The 16,085-nt window shown below is 43.9% G+C and overlaps 2 protein-coding genes across 8 annotated transcripts in view; one reads left to right on the top strand and one right to left on the bottom strand.

The window, feature by feature from the left end:
• The window catches only part of LOC119449590 (cGMP-dependent 3',5'-cyclic phosphodiesterase-like), a 33,878-nt gene extending 23,090 nt beyond the window's left edge, over positions 1-10,788 (top strand). For 5 of the 6 annotated variants that reach the window (XM_037712799.2, XM_049665322.1, XM_037712802.2 and 2 more), the window contains exons 21-27: positions 1,082-1,129; positions 1,231-1,305; positions 1,422-1,521; positions 1,677-1,789; positions 3,681-3,826; positions 6,071-6,255; positions 9,095-10,788. In XM_037712799.2, the coding sequence (XP_037568727.1) occupies positions 1,082-1,129; positions 1,231-1,305; positions 1,422-1,521; positions 1,677-1,789; positions 3,681-3,826; positions 6,071-6,255; positions 9,095-9,105 (678 nt within the window). In that variant the 3' untranslated portion in view covers positions 9,106-10,788. The remainder of the gene's footprint in view (positions 1-1,081; positions 1,130-1,230; positions 1,306-1,421; positions 1,522-1,676; positions 1,790-3,680; positions 3,827-6,070; positions 6,256-9,094) is intronic. The other variant, XM_049665320.1, reaches the window with a different exon arrangement.
• LOC119449591 (GSK3-beta interaction protein) overlaps positions 9,075-16,085 on the bottom strand; it is an 81,493-nt gene continuing 74,482 nt past the window's right edge. The window contains exons 1-3 of one of the 2 annotated variants that reach the window (XM_037712804.2): positions 13,696-13,830; positions 13,494-13,628; positions 9,075-11,762 (exon numbers count right to left, since the gene is read on the bottom strand). In XM_037712804.2, the coding sequence (XP_037568732.1) occupies positions 11,370-11,762; positions 13,494-13,610 (510 nt within the window). In that variant the 5' untranslated portion in view covers positions 13,611-13,628; positions 13,696-13,830 and the 3' untranslated portion in view covers positions 9,075-11,369. Of the gene's footprint in view, positions 11,763-13,493; positions 13,629-13,695; positions 13,831-16,085 lie in introns of those variants that run through there. The other variant, XM_049665325.1, reaches the window with a different exon arrangement.

Genomic DNA, 16,085 nt, shown 5'->3' with positions numbered 1-16,085 from the left:
ATAAATAAATTATGGTCATGCTATACAAGAGAAATGTAAGCATGATGTCTCTGATGAGCCAGCAAAGGGCCTCCTGTTGATATTGATGGCCTGTCCGTGGCTTGCCATGCCTATATATGGCACGTTATTAACACTAAATAACAAATGCCCCTTAAGACATTGTTCACATGCAACTGTGTGATTGTTGTGGTCACACATGATCAGCACGTTGGCTAGCTGGCTACGAGACAGCCAACCGAAATAGTTGACCAAAACATGTATGCGCGTCCAGAATGTACTGTTTCTAGTTGCTCTTGCATAGTGTTTGCCATTTTTGCTGTAAGAATGAAACATTCTTCATTGTTAGTAATAGTGTCTCGAATCTTACATTTTCAGTGATAATTATAAGCAAGGGAATCGTAAGCATTGAAATTAAGCATGACCAACCAAATTTTAGATTTAATTTGTTATATCCTATAATTCGTTATATCCATGCTTGTCATATTGAGATTTGACTGCATATGTTGTGTTAAACTTCATATATGCAGGAAGAAAAGGTGCTGCATGAAGTTTATAATGAATGTATTGCTGACTTGAGTTGCATTTCATTGCCTTACCTTGTCTGCACATTAGTGTGTATATAAGCAAACTAAACGAAGGCTTGTATTTACTGTATTATCATGTTGTCGTGACGGTGATGAATAAGACACTGCCAAAGGCGTGAGTTATTGGGTGAACTTGTGCCCAGAGAAATCAAGCGACACTCAAAGCACAACATTAGCGGCAAGCACAGTCATCATTCATCTAAATCTGGTACACAAGTCTACTGAATCGGCTATTTATACGTGACTCATCATACATTCCAGCTGGTGCTCGTGTACATTCCAGAATGTACACGACTATTTGCTTTGTGCATACAGTCTGATTAGACAAGGTTCTACCGCTATAAAATCGGCGGCTACATTATAGAAGGTCCAGTACATGATGGTGTATCTTTCACTGAGCGATAACTTTATAGATGTGGTTAGCCGATGAAAAAAATATGGTCAGCAGAAAAGGATATGTGTCAATATTTACAAAGTTTTTCTGTTCTTTTTTATAGAAATCCATCCTGGCATCATTGTACAGTTCAGAAGGATCAGTCATGGAGGTGAGCACAATGTCTTGTGCTTATTGCTCTTGCTTGAGTTGCAATAATGAGTTGCTAGTGAAGTGGGCTTACATTTGTTTTATTACAAATTTCAAATGCAGCGCCACCACTTTGCCCAGGCAATGGCAATACTGAACACAGATGGGTGTAACATCTTTGAGAACCTTTCTAGACAGGTGAGTTGCTAAGTTGGCTTTTTTTTTTTTAATTGTTACCTACTCATTTTTCCCCATTAAGACTGATATTTAGTGATGATAAAAGTTTAATATATATGACTGTTGCCTTTTTGCAGGAGTACACTGATTGTTTAGATCAGATGCGTGACATCATCTTGGCCACAGACCTTGCTCACCACTTCCGGATCGTTCAAGAGCTCAAGCTAATGGTGGATGGTGAGTGCCGGAATGTGGAATTTTCTCTCTGTGTTTGCGTTATTACGAGTCATGTTGGCTTTGAATCACATTGAAGAAGTAACTTGTAATAGTACAAGCCTTGCATTCTAATCTCATTTCACTCGTTTGCTTTTATTTGCTCCTCACTGGCTCAGAAGGCTACAACTATGACAATCGCAAGCACCACAATCTTCTCACGAGCATGCTGGTCACGTGCTGCGATCTCTCGGACCAGACAAAAGACTGGAAGAGCTCAAAGAAGATAGCTGTAAGTGCAGCTTTTGTATTCGCCTCTGGAATGTTGTATAAATCATTGTTGACCCTTGAGCCTTTTACGAGAGCCTGGACTTGGTTGCTATGTTTGCTGCGACAGTTTTTTAATTATGAAAATAAATATTGCAAATGAAATTGAGAATTAGGGCGAGTGTTAGAGGGGTTCCTAACAGCAAAATATGTACAGTGACTTGAAATTCTTGCTGTGGTTGAATTATCAGATTCTCTCAAGGGAACACTCATAGAGGTGCCAGCTTTTCAAGACAGAGCATTTATTCATAGCAACAAAAGATTGTCTGTCCAGTTTTTCAATGGATTCTAACTCATTCACTGAAAAGGGGAGTGGTTCCCTTCATTTCCATTACCTTTATACCTGCTTACGTTTTCGTGTGGAGTATTGCGCCCATCCTATTGCAGTGCAGCAGCTATCGTTAATAGATGCTGTGCTCTTCCTATGCTAGGCAAACACTACAGCAGTAACAGCCAGAAGACTGTGACAGTGGCACACGGCTAACATAGAGTCACGGATACAGGGCGCAGAATTAAAAGCTCATGTTAAATGCAGGAGGAAAAGCTTGGCAACCCCTGCTCTACCATTTCAGGCTGAGATCAAAGTATGCTGTATCTGTCTGTAAATGTGCAACCACATGCATGCAATTTTGGAGTGACAGTGACGAGCGACAAGTTTTGTTCTCGTGGAGGTCGATCCATCACTGTCACTTGTCATGCTGCCGGTTTTCGGCCAGCCAGAAAATTTCGCTTGTCCCCTAGAAGTCTGCTGCGCAGTGACCTTTGCCGGGGACAGCGCAATTGTGCCACATGGCAGCAACCAGTGAGCTCGCTGCGATGACAGCAAAAAATAAATAGTAAAATCAGCCATCACTTTCTTTCATCTCAAGCTGAGGACAAAGTACCGCTGTTGTCTTGTCTTTATTGAGATCAGTTGCTTGTTTTGATGCTGTTAGGCCTGAGACACCACCGAGAGTCGTGAAAGTGTTTTGAGTTTTGCTTACCAAATGGCACCACAGCATTTCACGCCGGTAGCATGGAGTAGATTTCCACTGGCGATGACAGCATATTAAAGATGGATCTAATACACTTTGGTGAAAGCATTGGCCTTGTGGTATGTTTGTGATTTCTTTACGGGCGCACAATTGTATTTATTCGGACAGCAATGGAAATTTGTCGCTACTTCATTTCGCGATGTCACATCCATGTGGTTGCTCCATGCCGCAACACTTGAACATCGTGTGTATGTGGCTGCTGCTTTAAGGTAGATATTGCCCTTCAAGCTGTTGCCTGTGGTGCCATTGCACTTTCGTGTGTACATTTTGGCTAGGTGACTGCAGTTGTATTGTTTGAAGAAAAGTTGACTTACACTGAATGCTTAAGTACTGTTTCTTCAGAACTGAAAGCTAGAACCTTGCAACAGTCTAGACTGTTCACTTGCAGTGCAAAAAAATGAAGCTACTACTTCGTGGATCCTGTGCTTAGTGGTTTGCTTGCTGAGATCTGCACACTCAGTTCCACTGTGCTATTTGCTATCAGTGTGAAAGAGAAGAATGTTACGGAAAAAGTACAAATTACGACATTGTGGAAGTGGCCCTAAAATAAGTAACCATATATAGTGTAGTCCTGGGCTCATCACATTACTTCAGTAGTTTGTACTTGGTGCCCCTTTTGGTGACATATTAGTTGTCAGCCTTCATGGTTGTGGATGTGTTAGTCATGCATTTGAAATGCAGGGATATGTCTCTCCTGCTTTAAACTTCAAAAAAACTTTCTGTGAGCTACTGCTTTGACACAGTGTGATCATAAGTCTACGGTCATGCCTAGAAAACGGGAGACGGGGATTTTGCAACACTTGTCTTGCCGGCTTTCTGCAGGAGCTCATCTACAACGAGTTCTTTTCCCAAGGAGATCTGGAGAAAGCGATGGGTGTGAAGCCGAGTGAAATGATGGATCGTGAAAAGGCATATATCCCCGAGCTGCAGATCCACTTCATCCAGACCATTGTCAAGCCCATTTTTGAGTGAGTGTGCCAATACATCACTGGGGGCTGTTGTGAGATGTACTCAATGTTGTGAAATAAGGGAACCAGAATACATCACTGGGGGCTGTTGCGAGATGTACTGAATGTTGTGAAATAAGAGAACCAGGTGTACGTGACTGTTCTGGCTAAACCCTTAGCTTGGTCACACTCATATTCAGCACAGAGCTGTGTTCTTTCATGGTGCATGCTGGTTACTACCACATGGTTAGCTTTAATAACCAGGAGGTTAGCTTTTAGTTCTTCTGACGAGAAGAGTTTTCCTTAAAGTGTGAAGGCTTTTTTTTTTTTTTTTTTTTTTTTTTTTTTTTTTTTTTTTAGGAACTCGTGCATGTGTGTTTGTTCTTGCAGGTTTGTGCTACTTTTCGGTGGATGGCAATTTTTTCACTCTGTGAAAGTTCATCAACCCTTGCAAATTTCCACAGAAGTTATTTGTTATTTAAAACATACTACATTTGTCTGGCATTGTTGCAACAGATGCATACTTGTAATTTACTCCGGATGAGAGTACGGTGAGCCATCAGCGTTTAATTGACGATAACGAAGTGGCACCTAATCATGCAGCTCCACGCACCGTGCGCATGAGCCAGAGCTCGAACGAGCAACGAGTGGGCCAGCTGCATTCGGTGGTTTCGTCTGCGTTCGACCGACTAGTAATAAAGAATACGAGAGATAATAAACGACACGCCTTCCCACAATTGGTGCATTGAGTTGGCGATCATGGCATATTACTCAGCATACCCTGCAAAATGACATCTATGCAAGAAATTTTAGTGCATATCAGCCAGACAGAAAAGCCGCTGCCTGAATCACTTATTAAGGCAACGTTCATAATTTACCTTTGTGCTCGTACATTTCATATGTTCTTTGTATTTGCTTGCACTACAAAAACTTAAGAAAAGCCAACCAGCCTAAACCTGTGTGTTGTTAACTTATATTTACCTAATTGAACGCATCCTCTTCTTGCAAAAAAAAAATAAATTTGTTCCTACCATTTCCTTTAATATGTTGAACTGTTCATGAGAGTCATTAAAAAAGAAAAAAAAAACTGGTGCAGTCAGTGGTGGAATCAAATTAGCCAAGCTGCAGCATTACGTATATTAACACTGCAGTACAACTACAGTGAAATCCCAATAATTCAAGCTGCTCTGTTGGTCCCGGCAAAGTCCTATAGAGAAAAACTCCTGCGAATTTGAGCTCCAAGAACTGCGCACCGGTTATTTCGAATAAGATTTCTCACTCCCATGGACCGCTTTTCGGAAAAACACAAGCCAAAGGCAAATTTTCAATGCGTCGCTAGCTACCATAATGTCGTGAAAAAGTGTGAGGAAAGACACGGGGATCCAAGTTTGAACCGAAACAAGCACAGCTGTGTGCACGCCCACCTTTCCCATGCCATTTAGAAGGAGCAGGAAGGAGCCCCCAGCGCGCGCTGATATTTATTAGCTGCTTTGCTTTTGGAGGTGATGAGAGGGCATTCTAAGTGTCAAAATTCCTGTCTGTTTTATGGCTTGTATGAACTTGATCTGCCGAGCCTTGATCTGTTGACAGCTGAGCTAGCATGTGCTTGACAGTGCTTGGATTTTTGTGTTCAAGCATGTCCATGCCTAGTCATGCAAGGCACCTGCGATTGTGCTCTTGAAGGAGGCCAACTGCCCATGGCCCAAGATCAGTGATGCCAAATGTTTTTGCAAAAATGTGACATGTCTTGCTGTGAACCACTGCCTCTGCTCAACAGGCTTGTGCAGTCTGGCACTGTGATCAGCATGGGAGGTTTCAGTGCAGCTTCTTCGTACTCGCACCGAACCCGAATTGCCACACCCTTGAGGCCAGTGTCTCTCTAGATTCTGTAAAACCATCTTACTAGAGCAGGCCTGGTACTGAAGCTGGCCAGTGCATTACGATGCCATGTTTTACATGTAGAGTGTATCATTAAGATACTGCAAGAGCTTAGTTGGCATGGTTGGCATTGTCTATAACTATTTCATGATTAATGTGATATTTCTTAACTTGGTCTCAAGCTCATGTCTGCTGTTATTAGCCAACCCCAGCAATACAGTAATGTTGCAAGGCAAGGCACTACATTTGTTTAGCCTCACTTCATCTTGTTCACTGCTCTCTAAATGCTTGAAGAAGCTTTCAAACAAGCAAAGTTTAACAAGCTCGTCTGTCCTTGTGGTAGTGTTTGTTGTTTATCTGAGAAGGCAATCTCATTGTCTTGCACAGCCTTCTGGCCGAGATGTTCCCAGCTGCACGAGAGACTGCAGAAGCGGTGGACAACAACAAGATGTACTGGGAGAGAGTCAGTGACATCTGTAGACGACGGTATGCCAACAGCGCCTCTTCGCTGGACCTTTTCGAGGATGAGAAACTTGAGAAGGAAGTGCTGCGATGCTTGGAGAAGATAGAAGGTATACATCAGCAGTCTGTACTCACTTTGTGCTTACTATAGCCAAGCTACATGAACAGTAGCTATTTTACGTGCATTATCATTAGAGAAAAAAAAAAAAAAACAGAACATAGGTGGGACACAGAAGAGGGACAAGGATACAGTACCCCTCCTGTGCCTGTTCTCTGTTATTATGTCTTGTATATACACTTTTCTTTTTTTCATAAACGTGTTAAGCGTTGGGCTAGTTGGTGCTGCATGGTCTATGTTTGTCCAGCCCATTAGACATGGGCAACAGAATGGACACACACAGTAATGAACTAGGAACTGAACTTTATTTTCCCAGGAGCAAGTATAAATACGCTTCGCACCAGGAAAACAGGAAAAGACAACAGAAGTGAGGCATAAAAAATGCAGTGTGCATAAAACATTCTACTGAACTCGTTTGGCATCTGCTGGGTACCCACACATTTTCTTAAAATCTGTTGCAGAAAAAATTTTGAAGTAAAAGAAGAAAGCTTGTAGCAGTGGTGCAGATATCAGTGCATGAGCACGAAAGTAAGATACAATAATTGCGGTTATCCCGTATCTGCACCAGATTAGCGAAGTGCCTTGGCAAACGAGTTGATGTGAAAGTCATGTTTTCAGCATCTAAAAAAACTAAAGAATGTGCCATCGGGTCAAAGTTACCTCTGGCCCTAAACAAAGACGAGTCACCAAGTGTAAAGACAAGTTCATGCCATGCGGTGAAGGCGCAGTTTACTGTATTCCGTTATCGTGCAAGAGTGAGTATGCAAGTCAAACTGGGCGGTGCCTAAACGAACATCTTCGATAACATAGGTATACTGTATGAAGGGTTGTTAGTCAGCACTTCGGGGCACATTGCCACAATTGTGGTTGCTGGCCTCTTTTTAATCAAGCATATATAATCGCTAAAGGAAACACTAGAATCACAAGAGAAACGATAGAAGCGCAACAAATTTTGAAAAGTGTAACAAGTTTGTCAGTGCGGCTTCGCTCTCTCTGTCAAAAGAGGAGTGTGATTTCTTATCGCGAAATAAGTGACACATGTGGTGGGATGTTTTCTGTAGACATCATTTGTTGTGCCTTGTTTCTTTTGTCTTATCCTGTTTTCGTGGGGCAAAGTGCATTCATTCCTGCTCCAAGGAAAATAAAGCTCAGTTGTTAGTTCAGCGCTACCTGTGTATTCTGTTGTCCATGTCTAATGAGCTGGGTGAACATTGATTCAATAACAAGGTCTTAATCATCTTCAAAGGATGGATGTGCCACCAATTTTTTTTTGTGTGTGTGTGTATACAGAAGCCTCTCTTAATTTTTCTTAAAACAACAGCAAACCCTCAGTAAACAGAATTGCTGCTACAGTAAAGCCTCGATATAACGAAGTTATCGGGCTAGGTGATGGACTTCTTTATAAGCTGTATTTTTGTTAAAAGCAATGTGGCTATGAGATGTATACACCCAAACAGCATGGGAGCTTGAAAATGTACATAGAAACAAAGCCATATACTTGATAGTGGTGATATGACAGTGGTGAAATTCTGCTGATGCCTGTAAACAGCCGCCTCGTCTGCCATGTGACCGAGTGACCTTCGCAGTGTTCTTTGCTTTGGTAGGTTGTTACTAAGAAACGCAAAGGGTCATTGTCTTTGCTTCACCAAGTGATGCCGCTAGGATTTACCGGTCCACGCTTTGTACTAAGCGGAGTTGGCTGCTACAGCACTTATAATAATCCTGTCATATTAAAATGCATGCGCTGCGATCAGGATTTCAAGAAACTTTGAATGAGGCTATATTTTGAATAAAGCAATCTCGATATGGCGAGGGTTTACTGTACGATGAAGGAGTACATCATGAGGTGGTTGGTTTTGTAGTAAGCAGCGTAAGTGGTGCCCTTTAGATGGCCATCATTATTTCCATTTTTCTTGAGCTTTAGCTGTTTTTTGCCATCATATTAGGTTACATTTGCTACTACTACTACTACTACTCCTCCTAGCTTTTGAAAACAGCACCTTTTATGTGCTTTTGTTAGTCCAATGTAGTACATGGAAGCCCTGATAAATTGGATGGATACTTATCTTGCACAGGCTCATCTAATGGAATTCCATTTATATAATGAAATCAATATACCTAAATTATCTATAAACGTTTTAGTAAAAATGCGCAATCTGCACTACTCATGAAGGATGGCGACTAGATGGTTTGCACAGATAGCGACAGCTTTCAGGCTGCTTTTCACATTATCGAAAAGAAATATGTGTTTAATGAGTGCCATTCCAAGCCAATAGAAGATGCCATTCAGTGAAAAGATTTACGAGGGCTAGGATATGCAGATGTCCTTAATGTGAACGACTCGAAGTAAAAAGCAGTTATGAGTCATTAGAGGAATTGTACAAGTGACTCGGGAGAAATAAGCCCAAGTATACTTACCTAGCCGAACTGGTCACAAGGCTTGTTATGTGCATTTCTTTTTGGTGACAACAATTCAGTACAAGCTCTTCCCACAGAACCTGACTTGATCTGCGCTCTGTATTTCCATGCTCCACAACACAGCAACACATGCATTTTATTCGAAGTTCCTGAGAGAGAGGAATATTGAAAGTTCTCCACCTTGACATCATGACAAGGAGTAAACATAGTTGACTAGTGCATTTATAACAGTTCTCTTCGAGTTGCACAGTAGTATATTTTCCACTGCATATATCCCTAAGTTGTCAGAGACTATAGAAATAGTTTGTTTTACATTGTCTGAATGTCAGCATAGATGGTTCAAAACAATTGCTAGCTGAACGTCGTTTTTTCAGCTATTAAAGAATTTGGTGCTTTCCTTTTTTTTTTTTCAGAACACGAGTGATCATAGGCAACTAGGAAAAACCACCAGTTTGACAAGTCAAAATGGCCAGTCCAGCACTAGCCGGAAGCTGATGCACTTCCCCGTGCTCTGCCCTCAAAATCAAAACACTTTGCCCCCCGCTCCCCCCCCCCTGCATCGTGGGGCACAAAGAAGAGACGTCCATGCCACCAGTGTCGTTAAACCTCCTCGCACCAGGAGCACACACGCCCACTCCCTTACCACTGCATTCCAGACAAGCGGTTGCACTTGCGGCACTGCTACTCCCACGATAGGTATGCGCGGCAGGCCTATACCGTGACCGTCTGCCATGGAGTCACGGCAGCGGGACCAAGCCACGGAAAAAAGAAGGAAAGCCTGGGACACTTAAGTCATCCCTGCTGGTCTTGGACTGCTTTAGAGAAGCCATGCCATGCACTAGTACTCATTTGCAGCACTTGCTCTTCTGCTTTTTAAGGAAGTCCTGGTGCTTGTTGTTGTTTGTACTATTCTTCTGTTCTCAGTAATTTGCCAGAGAAGGGATGGGAGGGAGGCACGATTGTCCCCTCATTATGGTCACGCCACTTACTTGCCACCCTCCAGATAATTTCTGTCACCATCGCCCATTGTTATTTATAATTCCTTGTACATATTGTGTATATTACGAGTTTTTGTTTCCCATCTCTTTCACCTAAGTGTCCACGCGCTTGTCGCCGCCTGGCAAGTGTCACATGGTGCTGTGCTTTATGAAGGAAAGAAAACAAACAAACAATGCCGCTGTTTCTTTTGTGTCAGTTGAAAGGCAGCTGGCTCTCCCTCAAGGCAGAGGCTTGTTGGCCTGTGAGGCTGACAACCTTGCAAGTAGCACACCCTAAATGAGGTACTGGAAAACGACACAGATGCTTCGTCAGCAATACCAGTTTTTTAGACCCATTTTGCACACACACACACATTCTACATTGAGCCCCCCTCCCCTCACACCCCCTGTGTGTGCCCACCACCTTTTAGGCATTGCAATCACTCTTTGTCAATGTTGTCCCAGCCAATTCGCCAAGGCTCAACACGCGTGAAGTACAGAGACTGCAACACACACCTTGCTCATTGTAACTATAGTTGTCTCGGTAGAGTTTGCACTTTCCTTCTGTTGTGCCTCTTCTATTGGACAGAATCGGTAGCTACGTATCGTCGCTTACCACCAGTTGCACTTCCAGTTGCTTCAGAACCTGTCCAGAGCTGGTGCATCCGGTGAGATGGAACTTGCTGTGTACAGTGCATTTATGGGAGCACCAATTATATTTTCATGTGTAGTAGTTTGCAGCATTTCTAGGCTTCTGCAATGTGAGGTTGTCTGGTTAACACCTTCGACATGTCTCCTCGAATTCATTGTCGTGAACACACAATTCTCGAGAAGAACGATAGATGAGCAAGACCGGTGTTCCTGGTTTGTTATCTTCTTGCACAAGCACAGCGGCATGCAGTTTCTGCAGGCTAGAACACACACACAAGTGCAAGGCAAGATATTCCACTTCATTTAACATGTTCATGTGTTCATCACTTCTCTGTACAAAGTTTGGAGAAAGGATAAGATCCTCAGGGTTTGTTTCACAAAACTCGCATATAAATATTATATATAAATATATAAATATTATATATACATATATTGAGAGATTTTAAGTGTCAATAAATGTTGTGCGTACATGTTCCCTGCATGAAGAGTTCTGTGTTATTCAATGTTTATTTCAGGAAAAAAAAATTGGAAGACTATTCTTGGTGCTTGAATGGCTTCAAGGATAACTGTTCCATCAAACATCTGCAGATTGCCAATTTATGTGGACAAGCAAGCATATCAAATAGGAAATGCTAGCATCAGAATAATGAGTGCTTTTTTACCACCAAGATTATTTTGCATACTTTATGTAGCTGCACACAAGGCCAATAGGCATCCAAACCCAGAATGATATCATGCAGTAGTATCTGGGATTTACAAAATAAGCCCTACACAGTTATTACCACCACAAGCCAGCAAAATTGTGCTGTACTTTACATTTCTACTGCCCGGAATGTATCAAGCAGTGTCCAAAAATATATACGTTGGTGAGATTCAGAAGCCTGAACTTATGACTAGAATACATGTACTTAAAACACTCATTGGCACAAATGCACCACTTGCAACACAGCACCAAAGTTGTAGTGTTCTGTCGTTAAACATCAAAGTGGTTCAGTTGGCACAGGTAAATGCTAAAAAGCATGTCTCATAAGTGCTGAAAAACATGTCTCGTGGCAACAACTTATTTGTCAGTGCTTCCTGTTGACATTTCATCAATGCTCTGATCGTCCTTCTGCAAATCCTGCAGTCTTTTTGTCAACGCTTCATTGAAGAGCCGACGGTAAGTGGGGCTCAGAGAGTCTAGAAGAGCATCGACAGTCTCGAAACACTGTCCATCTTCAATGTCCCGAAGGTTGTAGTCATTGCCGACGACTTGGAACCCTTGCCGTGACATCATGATGCAAATCCGCTTGTCCTCTTTTGTCTGCAAGTTGAAGTAGCTGGCCAGTTCATCTGACGGAAGTGTGGACATCCCTACGTCGGTCACACCAAAACGAATCTCTTCAATGATGGACTTTAGTTCCTGCTGGAAGGGTACTTCCTCTATGCCATAATGGAACACCTTGCTGCTGGGCTGTGGTAACACGAAAAAGAGAAACGAACGCTTAGGGCGCATGTATAATGCCGGTGTAATAGGATCACTTTAAATCGCAATTGAACTCGATATGGATCAAATAGACCGCGACCGGCTCCTCCGCACAAGCTCCGGAAGGGAGCGAACCGTGATCGAGAAATCTCGAGTCCGATTGAGATCGATCACTACTGAAAGTACCCCGCATGACCGGGGTATTTTACACGGCCGATACGGGAAGGATCACCAAGACTCGACTGAAGTGCCTCAATTCCTCTCTTTTCCCGCCTGTTGGAGCAATATTCTTGACATCAACCTACCGGTAAATATTACCACGCTTACAGCGCAGCTCTACAATAAAGACATTTAACATCCCAGTCAAAAAAAAGTTCCTCAAACCAGTTGGAAATTTCCAATTGGAACCAATTGGATATTTCCAATTGTGTTTTGGGACACTCATTGGGAAAATCCAACAGGTCCAATTGGACCAATTGGTTTTTTTTAACACAATTGGACCCAATTGGTCTCTGACCTGGGCTCGCTGTGACCAACAATAAAAATGAAGGAAAGGAAAACAAAAGCCTAGATAGGCCTTAACCTTGATATGACATGGATAAAACTCCTCGAACTTTCGAGAAGCATACTCATGCATGAACACACTACGGCAATTATCTTCATTGAAATATACCAAAACTTGCACTTACTATGCGAGATGCATGTCCGGTGCTATATATGTGAGCAAAATTTGGTTGACCAAGTGGTGCCAGTGGTTCATGAGAAATTCGTAAAATTTCAAGATGGATTTTTAACTTGACAGAAAGCTAAATGCTTTTCTCCATTGATCACACCAATATACAAAGATCTTTTACTTTAAAACTAACAATATAATTGTGATATTATTATTATCAACTATTCTGCTGTTTTGTACGTGAGATTACTCAGTGACGTCCAGTTGGGACCAACTGGCATACCAAGCTCCAGTGATGTCCAATTGGAACCAACTGGACTTCTCATGAAGCCCAATTGGAACTTGGGCCTCCGATGATGTCCAATTGGAACCAGTTGGGTCCTATTGAAAAATCCAACTGGACTCAATGGGTTTTTTTTACTGGGATGGCGAATGTCGGATGCAGCGCTAAGAGGCTTCTGAAACCACGTGTGCACTGAGATGTTGCAATGTGGTTTAACTGGTTAATAATGTATATATAGTGGAGGGCTTCTTTTTATTTTTTTAACTTATAAATTGCAAGCCAATGAGCCCATCAGGCACCTGTTAAACCACGACTACTACTGTGCGGTGCGCAGAGACGCGCTTGCGTTTCGTATCGTTAATGTGGGCGAGTAGTAGCTTTGGATTACGGATTACCCGCTTTCAAGGATCCCCAAATGAGTTCAGGCAATAGCTGTTATTCCCTGCGACAGACCACAAAGCCCTGGCGAACGCAGCGATCCGCACTCGTGAGTGTGCGCCTCGACTGGTTACATGCTCGTAGTTCACTAAACAAGAGTAACTAAACTACAATCTGGAAATGGTATCTTCATCTATTCACCCATGCTAAAGCGACGACAATTTAGCACAACAATTCTTATATTTTCCATTTGGTTCGGCGGCAGGAATAATGAATCGCACATCGTGTACTGCTACGCAACGGCGTCATTTGATTAAATTACCGCGACGTCCGGTAGAGAGCCATAATGCATGAAAGCGAAAGTTAAGGTAAATCCGTTACTTACCGACACCGTTTCCATCGACGACTTGGCGGGTTTTGGCGTCGTCGTAGCTTTATCGGATTTATCCAGTTTCGATGAAGTAGACGGCAACTCAGACGTCGACGCCGCCGCGGTAGTCATCGTGCCCAGTCAGTGCGACTGCAACGATATGTTTGTGAACGGGGTTATGTACTGCAACGTTTCTCGTAAATCAAATTCAGCTTACCGGAAACTAGCAGACAACCAGGGCTGCACGCAAAAAATGCAACAACAGCAAACCCCAAGGGAGCACCGCCGCAACACACGGCATGAACAACGCAAGCGCTGGCTACCGTAGCGCCGCCGCAGCTCTATCGATTAGTTATTGCAAAGCCCCAAAGGATGGCGCCACAAGTATCAACGTAATGTCATAAAGTCCCTTAGTCCAAACGTGCTCAAGCAATCGGCAAGAATCTACACTCAAGCAGCGCCTGACTCAAGTCACCGCGAATCAGGTTGATATCACATTCTAATTGTTGCACAGTCCAACTACATTGTATATTGGGTTATGCATTTACAACACAATTTTTGTTGCGTAAAGCCTTCACTTATGGTAGTTATTTAGAGCAGATATAACTGAAAACGTCGTCTGCGACAGCAGCAGCAGCAGACGACGACAGTCACGTATCGGAGGCGGTGGTGCGGGGGGCGACGATAGCAGATGCCTCGCGCCGTTGAGGAGGAGGAGGAACAAACTTTTATTTAAACCAGCAGCTGAGCCGTGCTCCCTCAAGGGCTGCAGAAGATAGCGCCAACCTTTCCCTTTCCCTCAAGAACCACTTATCTATATATCTATTTAAACCAGCAGTTTAGCTGGCTGGGCCTAGGCCTCCCACGTGGGGACATCGAGGTCTTGCCTCTTCGCCGTCTCGCAGGCTTGCTGGGTAGCCCAGAGTTGGTCGTCGAGTTGGGAGCTGCGCAGGGCGGCGTGCCATCTCGACGAGAGGGTCACGGTATTATTTGTCGGGTATTGGTTTTTACATTCCCATAGCATGTGGGGAAGCGATGCTGCCTCAGTCTTACAGATCTTGCAAATGTTACTAGGGTAGGTGTCCGGGTAGATCCTGTGGTAACGTGTTAGTGAGGGGTACGTGTTTGTCTGTAACAGGCGAAGGGTGGTTGCCTGTGCTCTGTTTAGCTTGTGATGAGGGATGGGGAAGGTTCTTCTGTTAAGATAGAATGATTTCGTGAGGTCGTTGTAGCTGGTGAGGCGATCGCGTTCCGCGGGTGCACCTGCGCTGTCTCCGGCACGGTTGACAAGGCCTCGTGCTACGGAGTGAGCAACCTCGTTGAGGTTGGTGAGGTGCGGATGTACGTCGCCAGCGTGCGCTGGGAACCAGACGAGAGTGATTTGCTTCTCAAGTGAGTGAGGGGCTTGGTTTAGGATGCGTAGCGCTTGTTTTAAAATACGACCTTTGATGTAGTTGCTGATTGCCGTGCGGGAATCGCTCACGATGGTATGGCAGTCCGGATCAAGGGTGGCCAGGGCGATGGCCACTTCCTCGGCCGTCTCGGCGTTTTGGGTTACGATGCTGGCGGCATGTTTGAGCGAGCCGCTTACTGTGGTAGCCGCGGCGAAGCGGTGCCCGTCTTGATATTCAGCTGCGTCGACGAAGGTGACGCCCGTGGTGTCGCCATAGGCTTTAATGAGGGAGGCAGCCCTTGCCTTTCGACGTTCTTTATTGTAGTCCGGATGCATGTTTTGGGAATAGGGTCGGCATGTAGCCAAGTCTGTACGTCGCGTGGAATTGGGTATTTCTCTCCATGTTGACGGTGGTAGGTGATGCCGAGTTTAGTTAGAATGTGCCGGCCCGTTTCTGTGAGGGTGAGACGCTCCAGATGAGACCGACGCTGTGCTTCGATTAATTCGTCTAGGGTGTTATGGAGTCCTAATTGGAGTAAAAATTCAGTGCTGGTGTTGTTTGGCAGTCCTAAGGCTAGCTTGTAGGCGCCGCGTATAATGATGTCCAATTTAGTCTTTTCAGCTTTGTACCAATTATGGAAGGCGGCGACGTATGTGATGTGACAGATGACGAACGACTGAACAAGGCGAATGACACTTTCTTCCTTCATGCCCTGTCGCCGGTTGGTCACCCGTTTCAGCAGCCGCGATGTATTGGCCGTCTGTCGGAGGATCTTGGATATAGCCGTTGAATTTGCGCCGTTGGCTTCGATGGTCACGCCGAGAACCCGGATAGTGGAGACCACGGGTATGGTTCCACCATCCCTCATGTGGAGTTGGATTTCCTCGTAGCGGCGTTTATGCGTAGATCGTAGTGGTGGGCGTCCACGGAGCGTGGGGCGGTATAAGAGGAGCTCTGACTTGTCGGGGGAACATCGGAGTCCCGTGCCTTCGAGATAATTTTCGACGGCATCGATGGCGCCGTTGAACATTTTTTTTTTTTTTTTTTTTTTTAAGCGAAAGCATTACTTGCTCATTGTGCGGACCCCGCCGTCATCAGAAAGCCATGGCAGAAAAACGGCACACCGGTTACGTAATCTTCATCTAACTTAAAAAAAAAAACAAAAAAAAACAGTGATGATGATGATTTATTGGCATCCCCTTTGAAACGGGAC

This window comes from Dermacentor silvarum, chromosome 4 (genome assembly GCF_013339745.2).
Source record: "Dermacentor silvarum isolate Dsil-2018 chromosome 4, BIME_Dsil_1.4, whole genome shotgun sequence".
Taxonomy (NCBI): Eukaryota; Metazoa; Arthropoda; class Arachnida; order Ixodida; family Ixodidae; genus Dermacentor; species Dermacentor silvarum.
The sequence above is the reverse complement of the archived record's forward strand: the minus strand, read 5'-3'. Positions and strand labels throughout refer to the sequence as shown.